This window comes from Asterias amurensis, chromosome 16, assembly GCF_032118995.1.
Source record: "Asterias amurensis chromosome 16, ASM3211899v1".
Classification (NCBI taxonomy): Eukaryota; Metazoa; Echinodermata; class Asteroidea; order Forcipulatida; family Asteriidae; genus Asterias; species Asterias amurensis.
In genome coordinates, this window is record NC_092663.1 from 8,641,708 (window position 1) to 8,655,590 (window position 13,883).

Here is a 13,883-nt window from a genome sequence, read left to right on the forward strand (position 1 = left end):
TAAATGAAGTTGTCAAGCTATTATTCATTTTTTGTCACCAGAAATTTGTTTGGCTAGTGTCAAGTACACTGCAGTTGAACGGCACGTCTTGGGGGCTTGTAAACAACTTAAGCAGACAACATGGCAACAACTGCAGTGAAGCCCAGGTCTGGAAGTGAGGTAAGAATTTTTGGTCTTTAATCCTACGTCAGAAAGCAGCAAAGCTCTAAAAATTGCTCAAGGATAGAAGGACCTTGCTTAGCGTTTAAAGGCAGTGGACACTATTGGTAATTACTCAAAATAGTCATTAGCATTAAACCTTTCTTGGTGACAAGTAATGGGGAGAGGTTGATGGTACAAAACATTGTGAAAAACGGCTCCCTCTGAAGTGCCATAGTTTTTGAGAAATAAGTAATTTTCCACAAATTTGATTTCGAGACCTCAGATTTATAACTTGAGGTCTCGAAATCAACCATCTAAACGCACACAACTTTGTGTGACAAGGGTGTTTTTTTCTTTCATTATTATCTCGCAACTTCGATGACCGATTGCGCTCAAATTTTCACAGGTTAGTTATGTTATGCATGAGATGCACTAACTGTGAAGACTGGTCTTTGACAATTACCAATAGTGTCCACTGGCTTTAAACAGGCTACAAGTGAACTGATTGCCAGCTTAATGTGTCTATAATATGCCTGTCCAATTTGTAATTTTGGTTGGTGTTACATCTCTTCTGTACAAAGTTAAACAATTTCTTAGAACTTTTTGAGGGGATTTGGGTGATTTGGTTTTACAGCTCAGTTCAGGACAGTTCTTTCTACTTGATGTATTTTAGAAGGGGAAAACATTGTATAAATTTCAGCTCACTGAAATACCTTCAGCCATTTAGAAAAAATAAGTTTCCTTAAATACAGAAAAACGAAGGGGTTAAATAAAGTAGGTCTTCGGTCTCCCGTACCATTGATCATTCTTAAGTTTTCAAGGCCCAATCTTTTATAAACGGGACACCCCTAAGTTCAGGCATTTTATGAATGAGGAATACATGCAGCTTTCTCTCCCTGGCTTTCAGAATTGTTTGATCAGTTGTGGAGAAATCGGGCATCAATCAAATTTTTCTTTTAATTTGCCGGCAGGGCAAGGTCAACTAGGGGACTAGTTCCTACTGTATTTTTTCCTCAAGTTTGACCTGATGTCTGACCCCAAAATGAACTGCATATAAATATCTGTCTGGACTTAACAAAGTGTTCAATTTGTTCATAGAATTCTCTGGGGTAGAACCTCTCAAAAAAGAAAAATACACAGCCTTCGCCTTAAACAACACACAAAAAACGCCCACACGCAGACTCACGGCTGTTTTTGACAGATAAAAAGAAGGAACTATATTTAGCCACTAAAGGGGCAGCAATTAATAATGTTTATGGGAAATTGCAGGATAAAAATTATTACAGTTTGTCAAGTTGTAAGTTAAATGTTCGATGGAACTAATCCTTTTAACCTCTTGAAATTAATATGAAGTTCCAGGCCAGAAATTACAAGGATTCATTGGCCTCTGTTGCCCATGGTGTTGGCCTTGTTGCCCCTTCACAAGTTGCCCCAAAACTTTAAGATTTCCAATGTAAATGACCTTTGCAAAACGAAAATGGCCTTGCCCTCTCAAAGAGGAAATTCCAGGCCTGAAATTCTAAGAAGAATGGTTTTTCTCAAGTTAATTGTGATGTCAAGAAGTGCAGCTTAAATAATTATTTATTGAATTTCTCTTGCTATGTATCGTTTTTTTTTTTAAACACCTAACATCTGAGCGGTTGCAACATGTTGGTAATAAATACCTTGCAACCGAAGCATGCTCTGCACGTGGCAGTCGTTAGTGTGCGTAAAGCCATATCAGAGGTTTTCTATCAAAATAACGAGGGGAAGGTTTAAAAATAATCTGTCCGATTCACGAGGCAGTCAACGTCTGCAATTTAGTCTGGCTTCTGGGTGGAGTTAAAGGGAGAGTTACATATTACCTATCCTTTCTGTTCAAAGACACCACTTTCTGTAATAAGCATGTGACCAGGACATAGAGCTGCTTAATGAGCTACATGTATTTAATGTGTACTGCACAAGTTTTTATCTCATAGCTGTGCTAACCGTAAGCACATGAAAAGGTATGTTAACCCTTCTGCCAGTTCTTTGTTTATGAAAATGAATGACACAACATGGCAAAGTCATGATGAACGCGCAAGTTGACTGCCTACTACTTGCTTATAAAACTGTGAAATGCGCACACTTAAATTCAATTTTTCTGCTACAGTTACAGTGTATATTGTGAGCATGAAATTATTATTGGTCATAGAAGTTGTAGCTTGCCAACGGACCAAAGCTCTACATTATCTTGCTTCAAAGAGAGCGAAGCCCGGTTCATGTACTTCATGCAAATGCGAAGCAAATTTGATGTGAATTTGACGTCACAACCCTCCTTTTGCAGCGATATTGGCAAGTGAGTTGGCTGCTGCGAATTTTTCGTTGCAAATTTGTGGTGTCAACATTCATATTGCATTCGCATTCGCAGGAAGTATGAACCTGGCTTAAGCATCACACAAGCAGCCTTATTTGCTGATGCTAACGACACTGTATCTCATCTTAATTAAATAATGATAATTTAAGAACACCAAAAGTACATGCAGGATTTTTGACAGGTCAGGACAAGTAGCGAGTATTTTCAAATAACCGCTTTATGAAATTGGGACTACAGTAGTTCTTTCCACCATTGTCAATGCTGTACCTTACCTGGAAATTACTGACAAAGCCAGGAGCTTCTTACTAATAACAAATATTTAGAAAGTTATCAATCACTGCTTTGCAATACATAGCAGTTAAAACACTCACTGCTTAGGATTGGACAAATGCTATTTAGCTCTAAAAATAGGCAAACCCACAAATGAGTTTCCCTCCCCGTTAAAAAGTACCGATCACCTCAAGAGCTATTTGTGCGTGGTTCGCTCGCATATTATTTTTTAAGCCAAGGCTAGCAACTGACCCTTTAAGGACTCGACTATTGGTGAATTTCAATGGATTTACCCCTTACAATGGAGATTCCCCATACTGGTATTCAATCTGGCCCTCGGGGCCATCTGCTGTGATAATTAATCTTCCAGCTCGCTACAATTGTATGTCTGGTTCATATTTCAGTCCGGCGGGGTAAGAAAATATATAAAAAATGATTTGCCGGTTCGGCGTTAGGCCCATTCGCAGATCGGGAGTTGCCGCAGGACGGTTCGGACTTTGAGAAAACATACTGGTATCTTGTTTCTTGTCTTGGAGGTAAGATAAATTAGTCGATAGTTTGGAAGATTGGGTGGTTTTTTGTGTGTGTTGGTGCTTGGTTCAAAGAAAATTTACCAGGTTCCGGTGGAGGAAATTTTGAATGAGTAGCAAGTGCAGTGAATTTGTTAGTGCGGCAAGCATTTAGTTATTTGCTGGTCTGGCTGTTTGACATACACATGTATTGTGCTATTTTGGAATTAATATTCTTCCCTAGTCCTTCAAAATCACCCAAAGGATTTGTATGATTTTGAAGGTTGAGGAACAGTTCGCAGTCAACTACATGTACATTGGAGACATTTGGGGGTGAGGTAACTCACATCGTCTGATTTTGAAGGATTGCTGCATGAATCCTACACAAACTCCTCTCAGTGTTATAGGTATTGAGCCAATGAACTTACACATGTATAATAGGGATTCTACATTCTGGGGAGTTGAGTTTAGGAATTTGATTGTACACGAATGTGAGTTTCATTGCACCAGATTTCAGATACTTCCCTGAAACGGTACTGTGATCCGTACATGAAACTTTATTTCCTCATTAAGAGATGCTGAACTACAAGTTACGTTGTGGTACCCAGGATGCATTCATTTTATAGTTTATAAGATTTTTACAAATTCACTCACTGAAAAATATTACTTACTAACTTACTAGTTTCTAAAGCATTGAGAACTGTAATAATGTAAGTGAAAAACTATACATTATACATTTTTGTGTGTAGGAGGTTGCAAACATGTATCCATACATACAAGTACAATGAATTGAGGTCATATTAGTTGTCGAGGAAATATCTCATTTCTGTTTCAAGTTGTTTTTATGATTTTTCTTGGTTTCTCATGTGCATCAAATATGCACGTGTAGTGAGAAACGCAAGTTTACAAAAATTGATTAAAAGCTGATGCCTGGGCAGGAGTCAGCTAGACAGCACTTCGGAGAACTTTCCAAACGTTCCAAGACATCGCTGAGGATTACTGGAAGCACTGACGTCTGCTCCATGTTGTGAACGCTCTGCCTGTAGGGTACCAGGAAGCTCCCTATTTACCACACTTCCTTTTTGAGTGGTCCCAATCACCCCCAGCAGCGACGCGTAGACTTGACCAAGTGGTGGCCTACATACGCCATGCACGAGTCGACGTGCACCGTTTGCAAATTTCGCTTTTCCCGGAGGCCCAAGCAGGTCTGGAATTACTAGCGTATAATCAAGTTACCAGACTCCCACCCCCTCTTATTACACGTAAGAGTTTAAGCCAAATTGTGTTTAGTTAGTCAGGTGCCCTTTTTAGTGCCATGTTAACGGACTGCAGTGCAAGTCGCAGAGCTCCGTTATCCCTGTGCACACGTGACAACTTTGACATTTAATATATCAGCACCTGCTACATGTAGTGTGCTGAACTTATTTAACTTGTTCAGAACATGACTGAAGCAAGAATGCCAGCAGTTGTTGCACAATGTATTGCGAACATTCTGGACAGATTATGTTGTGGTAAATTATGTAGCTTATGAAGTGCACGTGTGCAAATTTGGTAGGCTTGAACTTCACCACGTGACTAATGGAGACACATTTGGCATTGGTGCCCTTTAAATCTTATTCAAAAAAAGAAGTCTCTTTTCCTATAAGAAACCTTCTTTCTAAGAATTGGAGTAGTAAATTGTTCCTCAAGAGCTTAAGTACAACCCAACCTAGTGCATTTATTGTCTGACTTTTCAAAAACATTCAGCAGTGGCTTCTACATTTATTTGCACTACATAATTACAAGTGATGAATGCACACAGATGACAAACTGCTGACTGACCATTCAATATCATCCACTTTGATTTTGAAAGATGAATGAGCTATCCCGGCCGGCCTGGGCCTGCGGTGTGATATCATGTGGTGAATGCATTCATGAACACACTACACAGTCAACCCTCCTACGGTCTGACCATTCAATTCACCATGGTTCCGAATGGTTGGTCACCTCCCTGGTATGTACACAGGATTTCCTTGCACATCCTTATTCAAAACTTCCCATAGCTGAAGACCGTGACAGTAGGTTTGGACCTCCTACAAAATATAGCAATGTTAGAAAAGATTTTACTTGGGAGCTTGTACAGTCCAAAAATCTTTGTCCTTTCACATGAAGTGTAATTTGTAAAAATTTTACAACCATGCTAAAATAAAGCATGGGACCCCTGCTAAATTGCTCTCATGTGAAAAGGGCTTAATAAATAGGATGTTAGTTTCCTATTTACACAGGATTTCCTATGCATGTTGGTATTTAAAACTTACACAAGCAGAAGAGATTTTGTCTTAGGTTCGGACCTCCAACAAAATCTAGCAATGGTTGAGAAGATTTTACTTGGGAAGTTGAACAATGCACAAAATCTTTGTCCTTCCATATGAAGTACAATTTGTAAACTTTACATTTGCTAAAAGAAAGCAAGTGACACCTGCTTAATAGACCGATCCATTAGGCATCGCCCACCACGCACGTGTGAGCAAGAACACGTGAGCCTCTCCAATGCCTTTCTGCACAATCTGCTGCGCGCGCCAAGCATACGCGCACGCATGTCGGACCTTATTTGTCGGACCTTCGTTGCGTTGTGATTGGTCAATACGCAATGGGGCGGCTTAATCGATCGGTCTATTGCTCTCATGTGAAAAGGGTAAAATAAATAGTAGGTAGGGTGACATGTTTTCAACTCCAAATTATAGGGTACTTATACTGTAATGTTGAAGTGTTTATACAGGGCCCTTGGTATAACAGAAACACTTCAACATTACAGTATAAATACCCTATAACTTGGAGTTGAAAACATGTCACCCTACCTATTATTTAGTTGCAAGTTATGTTAACAAGTATAATTGTCAACATGTTAATTTGCTGAGCAATGATCAGATGAGCACCAAACTCAAGTAACACACACCATGACATTTTAGCTGGTCAGCAACTCTGTTCCATGTAATCACAGCTGATCAAAGGGGCAATTGATCGTTAACGCTGCACAGAGCTTTGTGTGAAAATGGCTGTTGTTGTTTCATTTTAACGACATTGTTTCCCTGCTAGTTTCGCAGCCCTGATTTCTCCTTCCTTCCCAACTTGATTTTAATCTACAAGAATTGAAAGACTTTGATGTGTTTTTTCTAAAGTGGAAACCAATTCCTTATTTAATGATTATATTTCATTCTCGCTTTTGTTTGGAGCAAAACGCTGGGAGTCAGTTTCTCCTTTACTCTGCACTATACACTGGCTTTGGACAGCGTTCTCCCTTAACAATGGTTTACTCCTGACCAAGTGCCAGTTAAACATACCCAAGGTCCAGTTAAAATTCGCTTCAGGTTGTCCAGCTGGTTAAAAGCATTAAACCATTTTGTTTAACAGATTCAGCTATCGAACAAAATGGTGGACTAGTGAAATGGCAAGCTACATGTACGTTAACTGTTTCTGCTGGCTAGTTACTTAAAAAGTTAGGGGCAAACCCTTTAAAGGAACACGTTGCCTTGGATCGGACGGGTTGGTCTATAAAAAAAGCATTTGAAACGGTTTGTTATGAAATGTATATGATTGGAAAGATGTTTTAAAAGTAGAATGATCCAATTAACAATTAACACGGTCGACCATTTATGGGAGTCAACTTTTTGTCTCCCATAAATGGCCGACCGTGTTAGTCGACGAGGTAAAACGAAAACCACGCAATTTTGAGGCATTGTATTCTACTTTTACAACATCTTTCTAACCATATCAATTTGATAACAAATGGTTACAAGCGCTTTTCAAAGACCAACTCGACCGATCCAATGCAACGTGTTCCTTAAGTCCAAAGCAAAATTTTCTTTAAAGGAAACCTTAAAACAAAGACCAGTATAAAAACAGGGCCTTAGTGAAAAGACAAGCTAACTGGTAGATACTGCTGGCTAGAAACTTTAAAAACTAAAGGCAAACCCTGCTGGCTTCCAGTCCGACAACGAAACTCATTCTAAAAGGAATTTAAATTCATGTGATTTCATGGAGTACATTTTAACGTCCAAGCTATATCAATTAATGTGTACCTCAAAATACAAACCATGACGACCTGGCTAATGTTTGGTCTCTGACTGCACCATTCTTGCCGAACTGTAAATTCTGCTGGTAGCATTGCTTTCACTAATGCAGTTCACAGACTTCGGAATGAACTTGCCATCTCATTGTAGCAGACCTGGAATTACACACTGAGGCCATAGTCTTGTGTTTTTTCAACGTAGTAATATTCATGTTGTCATTATTTTATGCTCTGACGGCAGTGTGTTGAAAACAAAGAGAGGCAGTGACCCAGGAAGCAACTTTGTCATTGCATAGGTCATTGGTGGCACAATCATCTTAAAGACACTGGACACTATTGGTAATTGTCAAAGACCAGTCTTCACAGTTGGTGTATCTCAACATCTGCATAAAATAACAAACCTGTGAAAATTTGAGCTCAATCGGTCATCGAAGTTGCGAAATATTAATGAAAGAAAAAACACCCTTGTCGCATCATAGTCACACGAATTTGTGTGCTTTCAGATGCTTGATTTTGAGACCTCAAATTCTAAATCTGAGCTCTCGAAATCAAATTTGTTGAAAATTACTTCTTTCTCAAAAACTACATCACTTCAGAGGGAGCTGTTTCTCACAATGTTTTATACTATCAACCTTACCCCATTACTTGTAATCAAGAAAGGTTTTATGCTAATAATTATTTTGAGTAATTACCAATAGTGTCCACTGCCTTAAACTTTTGGTAAATACATGTTTGTTGTGTTTTTGGTGTTTTTCTTCTCATATGATTGTGTCATGTTGGTCTTGTAAACAAAATATTTCAGTCCAATAAAAATCTGAGCAACAAGCCCTGTGGTCTTGGGTTTTTCCCCTTGATTTTTTTTTCCCCTTGACAGGGCTGTGATCTATATGAAATAGCGCTTGTTTAAAGAACTGATTTTTATTATCAAAGAACCTTACAACTGTAGCACAACCATTGGATATTGAAAGTATAAACATACACTACATGGTTCTCACTTCCTGAAAGCTTATTGGTTGCATGTGAATTGTACATGTAAGTGGTGATTCACAGTGTGGGGTGAGAAAAGCCATTTCAAGTTATTCTTGCCTGAAAAGTGGAGGAAAAGAAATTCTACTTATTAATGACCTGCAAGGCTGAAATGTCACCGTTAGGAATTGGAGGTTGACTTGGACTTGGTCTTTCTCTTGGTGCCCGTTTGAAAGTTACCCATTGGAAGTGCCCCTTTCAAAATGGCCTTGCCCTCTTTATGACGAAATTCCTGCCTTGGGCTGAGAAGACCTCAAAGTTCTTCCAGGGATCGAAATAACCAGTGAGCCACCAGCCCAAGCCCAGCCCCACCATGTCCCCCACAATCAAACAAGTCCTTATTTAAGAAACTGATGTTTGAGAGTTTTCAATTGCAATAGGAAATACAAATTTTATTTGAATTTCTAAATATTTTATCATCCCTGCCCGCATCCTTTTCTGAAGACGCATGATCTTTTTTTGGGGTTTCACTTTGAATGTTCAAAACAGCAAGAAAGATGCCCAGACAGCCCTAAGATGCAATGATGACCCCACAAGAACCAAGTTAGACTAGTACAGGTGTCTGAACATGTCTATTGTCATAGGTCCTTTAGATTCTACATTGTATTCCGACACTTGAGGGCGGTGTTTATGAAACACTTTCAAACTGTGAATGAGAATGATTACCTGTTAGGGGTCGTGATGTAATGTTTTGCATTCCTCTGTAATTTGCCATGAATGACCCTGAAATTTCCTTACGCAAATAACAAAAAAAGTACTTCCCCTGTGTGGTCCTTTCTCTATGGTTGTTTTGACAATAGAACCAAAGGTGTCAATAGCAGTGCTGTTGCTGCTCAAGAAGTATTCCAGTGGATAGTAAAGTTGCCCCACGCTGGCATTGCAATCGAGTGGTGTTGATCTCGGAGACTTGTTAACACCAACTAGCATCACTGACTACACCGCACTTTAAAAAAAAATGGGGAAAAAAACGATGCAGGAAGCACAAATATACGAGGTGTGAGACACGTGAGAGAGCCACCCCACAGAGCTTTACCAGGGCCAAATTTCTCAGAGCTGCCTAGTAAGCAGAAAATGTTGCTTAAGAGTTTTTTGCTTTGCAGAAATTAGCGTGATACCAGCCACTAATTGAACATATGACATAGCAGTTTGACTGGTAACCTTATTCTGGTAAATTGTGCTTAGTTGGGTTTTTGTGCTTAAGCGGCTCTCTGAAATTGGGGCCAGGGCTTGGGGTGTCCACCACCCACAGCCAGGACTCGACCTTTCAACTGCTGAAAAGAAACGGAGCACATAATAGCCCGGTTTCTCACACTCCGGGGTACTCTAGCCTTGAGATTTCGACCCAACCTTGGACCTCATGACAAATTTGTTTCCTTTCTTAATATTTTTGTTGTTTGAAATTGTTATTCAAATTGTCTGGCAACAGTAACGTGTGGTCGGGCGAGATTTGTTCTTCTTGGATAATATCGATTGTTGTCCATGGCCATGATGCCGTGTGAAGCAGTCAAGGTAATGATACGCTGTTGTTGTAGTGAAACCAGGGATGGTTGAATGGTTGAAGCAAGGTTGGGTGATGATGCAAATCTAATATTGATAAATCAAAGCAGTTGAATTGATGGATAACTTTCCGTATGGCGCCACCACTTTTTCACTCATTTTTACAAAAAGGGATATGTCAATCAGGTAAATTAGATACTATATTATTTTATTTCGAATGAAAAAGTGGTGGCGCCATACGGAAACTTTTCCGAATTGATAAAATACTGATTATTTATCAATAAATCAGGCAATATTTTTTTCAATTTTTTTGATTTTTTTACAGTTATTTATTTTTGCCTCCAGAAAAAACAGCAGTTTTTGTTTAAGTACAATTGTCCATCAAACCCATTGCCTTATTACAGGGCAGCCCTGTCCTAAATTATAAGGAGTTTCAAATTACTAGATTTTCTCTGTTCTCATCAGAGCTTGAATTTCTTACCATATATTTAACCAGTAAGAATGGACAGGTTTTTTGTGTGATTTAAAGTTTTGAGTACTTACAAGCACAGCATGACGGTGAGATTCCTTGCTCCAGACATGCTTTACAGCATGTATGCTTACAGCAGGTACATGACACAGGCATACCTCAAAATCACTATGGGGGCTCGCTGAACCACAACAGTTCTGGTTTGTAAACCCCAATCACCCAGCCTTGTAAGAGGCGGGACTAAATTAGCAACTGACAGGTGGATTTGATCACAGCCCTCTTGTCTTGGACAATACCAATGCCATGCAGGATTTAAATGACAATAATTGGTTCAATGATCAAAGGGAGAGCTGAATCCAACCAGTGGTACATGTATATGCACTCAGGGTCCCCCCAATCAAACCAAAACATTCTGTGGGAACTCGAAACCCCGAATCGGTGAAGTTTCACTGGTGGGAAACTGGTTCACGAAATTGAAAGAAAATGACAATTGACGTCAAACTAGCTGTGATGATTCAGTATCGGAGTGGATTAGTTTTACTTTGGTGCAGATGAAAAGAAAATCATGGACTGTTTGGTTTTGTTGTTGTTCACCTGTGGGGAAAGATAATGTGTGGATAGTTTAGACTGAGAAGCTCGTTGATGAGAATGGTCGTGTTGTGGTGTGGAATGGGATTTATTTGGATCTCCTTCCTCCATGGATTGGAGGCTGTGGTTGTCTGTGAACATTTTATGGCTTCATCAGAGGTCGTTGGAATTTGTGTATAATTGCCTTTAAAGGACTTTACCCTCTGAAGAAAGGAAAGTTTAAGCATCTTTTACTCATGGAGTTACTTCACACGAATGGATAATATTTGAGGTGGGTAGGATATTATTCTGTGTGTACTGGGGTCGATTTCACAAAGAGTTAGGACTAGTCCTAACTTAGGACTAGTCCTAGGAGATATTAAAAAACGTATGGCTAGTCCTAAGTTAGGACGAGAAACTCATCATTACTAGAGATAAGACAAGTCTTAACTCTTTGTGAAATCCACCCCTGTAACCTAAAAACTAACAGTCGCTATAATTATTTTATTGTTCTGTGATTGATGAAGGCCTACATGTAAATACTGTCTACTCGACAATTACAATTAGACATGGAAAGTTTTATGTATCCTGCCATCATCTTTTCACTCATTTTGACCCAAAGGAATATGACTAAATTAGATACTAACAAATTTCAATGAGGAATGTTAAAGTCTTAACAGGATACGAATACCTGCGAGTAAAAAAAAGATTTTTTTTGATCGGTGATCGTTTGAAATGATTTCTGTAGTTTCTTAGAACATGATCTTTTGGAAAATAAAAATTCTCCTCGTATTTGTTTCAGCAAATTTCCCAGGAAGTTCCTTGAAACATTTGGTCGACCTTTACACACTTTAAGAAAAAGCTCATTCTTGGGGACCCCTGCTTGGGACTTGGTTTTTAAGAGTGGTAGGACAGTTTGGCAAAGTGGTAACTAAACGTTCCAGATCATAACATCTTGACCAAAATACTCAAGATACAACAACAACAACATAAACAATTAACAAATACCAAATGCAAATACTCAGAAATGGGCAGGATGTGGAACAACACTTTGGTTTTAACCTACTCCCCCCCCCCCCTCCTCGGGTAAAAAAAGAGAAAGAAAATCAGACTCTGAAACATTTTAAGAGCACATGGAATTTGCACCCTGTATTCAGGTAAAGTCTAAATGCAGTTCAGTCCGTGTACATCGTGCGGCTGGCAGTGTCAGTATGAAACATGAAGTAAAACAGCCAGTGGTACTTGGTACTTGCTGACGTAGTCGTCGTCGTAGACTAAAGAGATTAGCAAACCTTTTGTTTGCTATTTATCTAATTCAAGTGCACGAGTTTTAGCTGTAAATAGAGTGACTCGGTGTTATTATGGTATTGTACAATGGTGAACACTTTGTGTGTGTGTTTTATATGAGGTTTTATAGCAACCACGCTGAGAATAGTGCAGAGTTGTTACTACGCTGGTTGTGCTATTCAGAGCCACCGCAATTCTTTGGAGATTTTCTTCCGGCGGTGATACCGCAAAACCACTGAGTGATAACACCAGTTAGGTTTGCAGGATATACAATGTACCAAGATATTGCTGAGATATGACGTCATGTGGATGATGTGTGGTAGAATTTAGGAGCTGTGGTTGTTTGGTGAGTTCAAGATACATGTAGGGCCTACAGTACTACTTGCACAGTGTTAGCCAGAGAGGTGTGTCGTCGGACTCCCTGTTTTATCTGACATTTGTACATGAATTGTAAGTGACCAATTTGGACACCAAGTCTTTAAATTTCCAGCAAATTTGTTTAATGTTTGGGGCAAAAAATCTGACATATCATTTTAAATGGGTGCCCTCAAAGCGTTGCATTCAAAAAACAGACTGGAGAGGGTGGGGGATTAATAAAGTTTGTTGAGGGGGAAATTGCTTTAATTGAACACTGCTTAACTGACAGTGTGTACACTTTACTGTCTGCCAGGCACAATTGCACCGGTTGTACGTAATGTACCGGCCCTATAATACCCCTAGTTTACATGTGTTGATGATGCATAAAAGGAAGGGGGTGGCCTTACCCTATTTCAAGGCCTGGAACCAGTGACAGGGGGGGGGGGGGTAACATAACTCAGTAGGTTATCGCATGCCGACATGATTCCGGCTTGTGCGTTCATTGGGAACTGGCTTAAAACATGCATTGCTTGAATAGTTAAGGACAGAATGACCGGTACCACGCATATTAAATGCTTCCTGTATTAGTGGACCGGTACCCGCCTCAGACACATGACATCAGATTAAAGGGCTAAATATAGACTTGGCCTGTAACCACAAAATAACCTCCTGTGGTAATGATTGCTATCAATGATGCCACCATCTTGTCATGTACCATGTATCCAATAAGTACATAATAAACACTAGTTTCCATTTTTACAACAAAGGGACCAGTCTAGGTTTTTTTCTCCCCAGTCTTGGTTTGACTTTGAGTTGTCTCCATTATCAAATTCACTTTTACTGAATATCTCTCATTAGAAAATTAATTTTAAAAAAGCATGAAGACCTCTTCAAAATCACTGTGTACTGTATATATAGTTTGAAGTTTTACAAATGATGTGGAAATTCAAGAAGGAATCATTTGTCAGTGGTTCTTCGAAGAGCCAGTGCTTTGTAAAACAATCACTTCTTTTATTTTCTAAGAAATCATCACTTGTGATAGGTTTTGCCCACACAGTGTGTACCTGTTTCATCCAGACAGAAGTGGAGACCTTCAGTCCTTAATGGGTTTTACTCTACAGTTCTACCATGGAGGTCCACCAATGTCATCAACATTTGTTTTGTTTACCTTCTGTCTTTGATTGTTATTCCTTTCCTTTGTTTGTTATCCTCCTCCTCTTCACCCCCCCCCCTTCCTTTGACCCCCAGGTTCCCCAAAACTGGCACAGTTGTAAGTCTGGCTTTGTAAATGTGAGTTAAATGTAGCATGAAATTGCGTTGTAATGAGCAGTGCTGCTGTTTGGGTTGGTCATAAAGGTGGGCTGGTCTGAAGGGACC

At 39.4% G+C, this 13,883-nt stretch overlaps 1 protein-coding gene across 4 annotated transcripts in view; it reads left to right on the top strand.

Moving 5' to 3' along the window:
• Positions 1-13,883, top strand: part of LOC139948791 (rho GTPase-activating protein 23-like) — a 77,127-nt gene that overhangs the window by 8,729 nt on the left and 54,515 nt on the right. For 2 of the 4 annotated variants that reach the window (XM_071947120.1, XM_071947121.1), the window contains exon 2: positions 42-159. In XM_071947120.1, coding sequence (XP_071803221.1) covers positions 121-159 — 39 coding nt within the window. In that variant the 5' untranslated portion in view covers positions 42-120. Of the gene's footprint in view, positions 1-41; positions 160-10,682; positions 11,155-12,361; positions 12,496-13,883 lie in introns of those variants that run through there. The other 2 variants (XM_071947122.1, XM_071947123.1) reach the window with 2 other exon arrangements.